Genomic DNA, 5000 nt, shown 5'->3' on the forward strand with positions numbered 1-5000 from the left:
TCACGTTAAAGCCACACTGAGTGGAAACGCTGGCTGAGGGCGTGTCCACAGGGTCACATTAAGGCACATTGTGTGGAAACGCTGGCTGAGGGCGTGTCCACAGGGTCACATTAAGGCACATTGTGTGGAAACGCTGGCTGAGGGCGTGTCCACAGGGTCACATTAAGGCACATTGTGTGGAAACGCTGGCTGAGGGCGTGTCCACAGGGTCACGTTAAGCCACACTGTGTGGAAACGCTGGCTGAGGGCGTGTCCACAGGGTCACGTTAAAGCCACACTGAGTGGAAACGCTGGCTGAGGGCGTGTCCACAGGGTCACATTAAGGCACATTGTGTGGAAACGCTGGCTGAGGGCGTGTCCACAGGGTGGAGACCAAACAGAGGAAACATTAGCCTTCCTGCATTAGGTGAGAGGAAGGAAGCTCTTTGCAAACACTTACTATTCCCACACATGTATATCTGTGGAGCTGATCAGAGGCCTACTCACACACACACACACACACACTGTCAAAATAAAGCGTGTCCTCTTAACATACATGCTCATGTCATGTGGTTTTAACACACTGTTTTTTCACTGATTATCAATAAGCACGCTTCCCCCCTCACACACACACACACACACACACACACACTGAGAAAAAGAGTGGGTGTAAAGCCCAGTGCTGCACATTAGACATTAACCTGTGGTTTACATGTGATTGGAGTCAACAGTAAACACAACCACATGCACACGTGCACAGACATATTACTCCGTAGGTCAGGTCAGTGACCTCTCAGAGAAAGGTCGAACACAGTCAACCTTTTAGCTTGGTAACATTGTGGCATAACTTCTCTTTGCTTCTTGGCAAAGTGCAAAAAAAATGTTAATTGCAAAAGCAGTTTCAATGTTCCCTGGTTCCCTGCAGACTATTATTGTAACTGATATACTGAAATGACTGAAAGCTTGTTCTTTCTCTCTCTCCCTCTTGCTCTCTCTCTGCGGCAGACACGTACAACATGGAACAGTTTTGTGTTGTTAAAGTTAAAATTTGCCTGCTGACAGCAGAAGTCCCAGTTCACTTCTCTCAGCCGCTCTAAACAGGACGTCCATACGGCCCAGCCCTTCCCTCAGTTACCCCGTTAGACACACACACGGGCACTGGCCTCCCTCCCACGTGTGGGTCCGCTCTTCATCACTCTGACGGCCGCTGTGTCTGTGTGTGTGTGTGTGTCTGTGTGTGTGTGTGTTTCACATGAGCTCTGACACCAGGGGACCAGTAAGCACTCTGCTGGCTGTTATCCCTTCGTTTTCCGATTTTACATTGTTCCTTTTTTAGACCGTTTATTCCTGTTTGAAACCATAAGAGAAACAGTGCAGATGCTACATAACTGTCACACCACTCCCTAGGAGAGAGGTGTGTGTGTGTGTGTTCTCGTGTGTTCCCAGCTTGCTGTGTGTGTCTGTTTGTGTTCAGTCCTGTACACCATAGTCCTATGGTGCTCGAACCAAACTGTCATAGAAATCAGCTGGGTTGCCGTGGTGACATATTGGGGCTAAAAGCGGCTAGGTAATCTCATTCACGCTGCCATAGAGAGCTTTGAGATGTCAGCAGAAAGAGAAATGGTGAAACGAACGCTGTGTGTTTGAACGGTGACAAAGATTCCGACCTGAGCTTGTCACAGTAGATGTAGAAAGCTGGTGGTCACACAGGTACTACACAGTTAACATGTGATGTAAGCACTTTGCCAGTCTGGATACCCCACTGTTTTTCCTCATGGAACCTGTGACATGAGAAAGAGATGAAAGACGTGGAGTTTAAAGTCAGTCCTTGGCTTTGAACTGAACGCGTTTGCACTGATCTCAGCTTTTTTCTCTGACAGACACGACAGACTAGGTGGTCTTTTTGACTTGTGCTCCCTTAGACACTCCTCATATTTTTTCTTTTTGCCAAGTTCTCTACTCTGCATCCTGGCTCAGCTTTCTACAGTTCGTCACCAGCTGGAGTCAAAAATAGACCTGACCCATAAGCATGCTTTCACCTAGCACTTTCTCCCCCTTATGTATGTGAGGGGCGTGTCTCTGTGAACTTAAAAGCCATACATTATTTAAGCAGCGCCACACTCCGCCTCGCCCCAGCCCGCTCCTGTTCCAGTTGGGAGCGGGTTAAGCAAAGCAGGCTCACTGCGTGTTGTTGCACTGTAGGATCTGATGTCAAGCTAAAAGCATACGTGTCCAAAAATGGACATCCTGAATTGTGTAGCACTGGTAGAGCCCATTCTGAGTCTTTGTCCAAGACAATCTCTCCTCTGCTCCAAAAGGGCTGGGCTGATCTGAGGTCAGATGACGCATTTTAAGAGCTTCCTCCTGTGATCTGGGAGCAGTTTGTTCCTAATTCTAATCCGAAATAGCAGCTCAGATTAGCAAAGGGGATCGCTTTACTCTGTGTTAGTACTGATAATTTATGTTTGTTTTCAGCATCGTTGCTGTGTTTTCGTCTATGTTCAGTCCCATGTATCAGCAGCAGTGCACTTAACTGGTTTGAACGACAGAAGAAACCTGTTGGATTATACTGGGCACTGTCTAATTTACAATCAGTGGCTGGGCGGTGTCTAATCTAACCTAGCTCTGTCTACAGACTTGGGTGGAAGATCTTGACTTGTTAGCATAATGTTCATAGATTCAAAATTTGTGCCATTGGTTTTAGCACTGAGATTCCTGTGCGACAAGTGCTTTTTAGGAGTCTGAGTTCAGGAAGATATGCACTGTGTGTTTACTCACTGGTTATATGACAGTCTTGCTTTAAAAACTAACACTCAGCTAGGTAAAAACTCCTCACTGTGTTGATGTTAGGAGGTGTGTGTGTGGCCATAAGAGAGGACGAGTTCTTATTTCCACACACACTCCTGTAATGTGTGCTGGTGGAACGTGGCTGAGTCAGTGATGATAATGGTATGGTTTTATGTGGCGCAGTGAAAAGGCTGACGAGGCCAGTTTCCTGGAAAGGGCATAAATGAAGTCGGGTAAAGGCCCTAACTCTGAATAACTAATCACTGTGTAAAATCTGCCTTTCTTTTCAAATACAGCTTACCTCTGGGTTTCTGACCTCTCATCTGTCAAGTCCCCGACCGAGTACAACTAGATTTAGTCAGGTGGTTTCTATCAACGGTTGTGGTGTGCATGTATTCACACAGTATTGGCCTGAATTAAATGGAATGGCACAGGTATACTGCATAGTTCTTCCACTGCATTCAAAAGAAAACTGTTCCAAATAATCCAGCTGTCTGTGCCAACGAAGAAGCATCACTCAACCTGCATCCTCAAAAGATTTTATTTCTGACTCCATTTAGCCATGGAGAGACTCTAATCTCTGCAGTCCAAGAGTAGCCTATTTTAAAGTGGGTCTGGATTTGTCTGGTTCAGAGCACTGTTTAAATCCAGAACCAGTTCTTATCCCTGTTCAGGAGGTAGGTCATTAGAGTCTGTGTTTGTAGAGTTTAATGTGTGATTTTATGATTTTAGTCCTCAGCTCAGTTTAGTCCCCTGGTTTCAGACTCTTATTGTCATGTTTTTTTGTCACCTACATTATTGGCCTGATTATTGGCAGGAGGGTCAGTTTGGTTTTCTCACATCCTGAGCCTTAAGATCAGTAACGCTAACTTTCTTCTGTCTTGGTGTTTTGCAGGGAAGCCCCACAGCATAGAGAGTTCAGAGCGAGTCCAGCTGTCAGGGACCTATAATGTGAGGAAGGGAAAGCTCCAGTTACCGGTGAACCGCTGGAGTCGACGGCAGGTCATCCTGTGTGGCACCTGCCTCATGGTGTCATCCGTCAAGGCAAGCCACACAGGCAAGATGCATATCCTGCCACTCATCGGAGGAAAGGTATGTTCACCGACCTTCACAAACAGTCACCAGTTTTCACAAACGTTCACCGACCTTCACAAACAGTCACCAGTTTTCACAAACGTTCACTGACCTTCACAAATAGTCACCAGTTTTCACAAACGTTCACCGACCTTCACAAACAGTCACCAGTTTTCACAAACGTTCACCAACCTTCACAGTCACCAGTTTTCACAAACGTTCACCGACCTTCACAGTCACCAGTTTTCACAAACGTTCACCGACCTTCACAAACAGTCACCAGTTTTCACAAACGTTCACCGACCTTCACAAACAGTCACCAGTTTTCACAAACGTTCACCGACCTTCACAAACAGTCACCAGTTTTCACAAAAATTCGCTTACATTCACTAATGTTTATTAATGTTCACTAACACTCACTGATCTGCTTCTGAAATAGGGAACAGCACAGCTACCATAGACCATCTCTTCACCAGAAACATTACTTTGTTTATTTGTTTCTTTGTTTGTTTGTTTTTGTTTTTAAGTGTTAACCAGCATTGAACAACTCATTTTTGCATTGCCTCCCATAACAGCCATGCTACTGTGCACTTGTCTGTATTGTAAATATGTATGGAACACTGTCAGTAAGGCACAAAAGCATTTAACACCAGTCGTATTGGCATAATATCCCAATAAACACATACCGTGTCCTCACTTTCCACACAACCACACCTGTCTCTCTGACATGTCACCACATGAACTGACTGACTGGAGCTGGCCTCAGTGTGTGTCTGTCTTTAACAGCTGGATGCATTGTATGACTCCACATTGTGTGAGCTCCCATAGCTAATGTCTTTACAATATACCTACATACAAATAGTCTTTATCATACACTTACATATAAATAGGCTTTCTTTACCATATACCTAAATACGAAGTGTCTTTGCCATATACCCACATATGGTCTTATTCATAGAAGAATGTGTTACATCTGTATTACGAGGACTCATGAAGAGACTGTGTATGTGTGTGCGTGCATGTGTGTGTGTGTGTCAGAGTACATAATAAAGCTCTGGAATATGAGAGTTGTACTTTATCTCAAAGGTTAATACCTCACCAAGATGTATTTATTGGAATCCAATAATGCTTGTGCTACTTTATTTGAACTGGGCATTTGC

General features: G+C 44.9%; 1 protein-coding gene across 1 annotated transcript in view; it reads left to right on the top strand.

Moving 5' to 3' along the window:
- The window catches only part of phlpp1 (PH domain and leucine rich repeat protein phosphatase 1), a 48565-nt gene that overhangs the window by 25371 nt on the left and 18194 nt on the right, over positions 1-5000 (top strand). The window contains exon 2 of the mRNA XM_030773469.1: positions 3662-3858. Within this exon, the coding sequence (XP_030629329.1) occupies positions 3662-3858 (197 nt within the window). The remainder of the gene's footprint in view (positions 1-3661; positions 3859-5000) is intronic.

The sequence above is a fragment of the Chanos chanos genome, chromosome 5 (assembly GCF_902362185.1).
Source record: "Chanos chanos chromosome 5, fChaCha1.1, whole genome shotgun sequence".
Classification (NCBI taxonomy): Eukaryota; Metazoa; Chordata; class Actinopteri; order Gonorynchiformes; family Chanidae; genus Chanos; species Chanos chanos.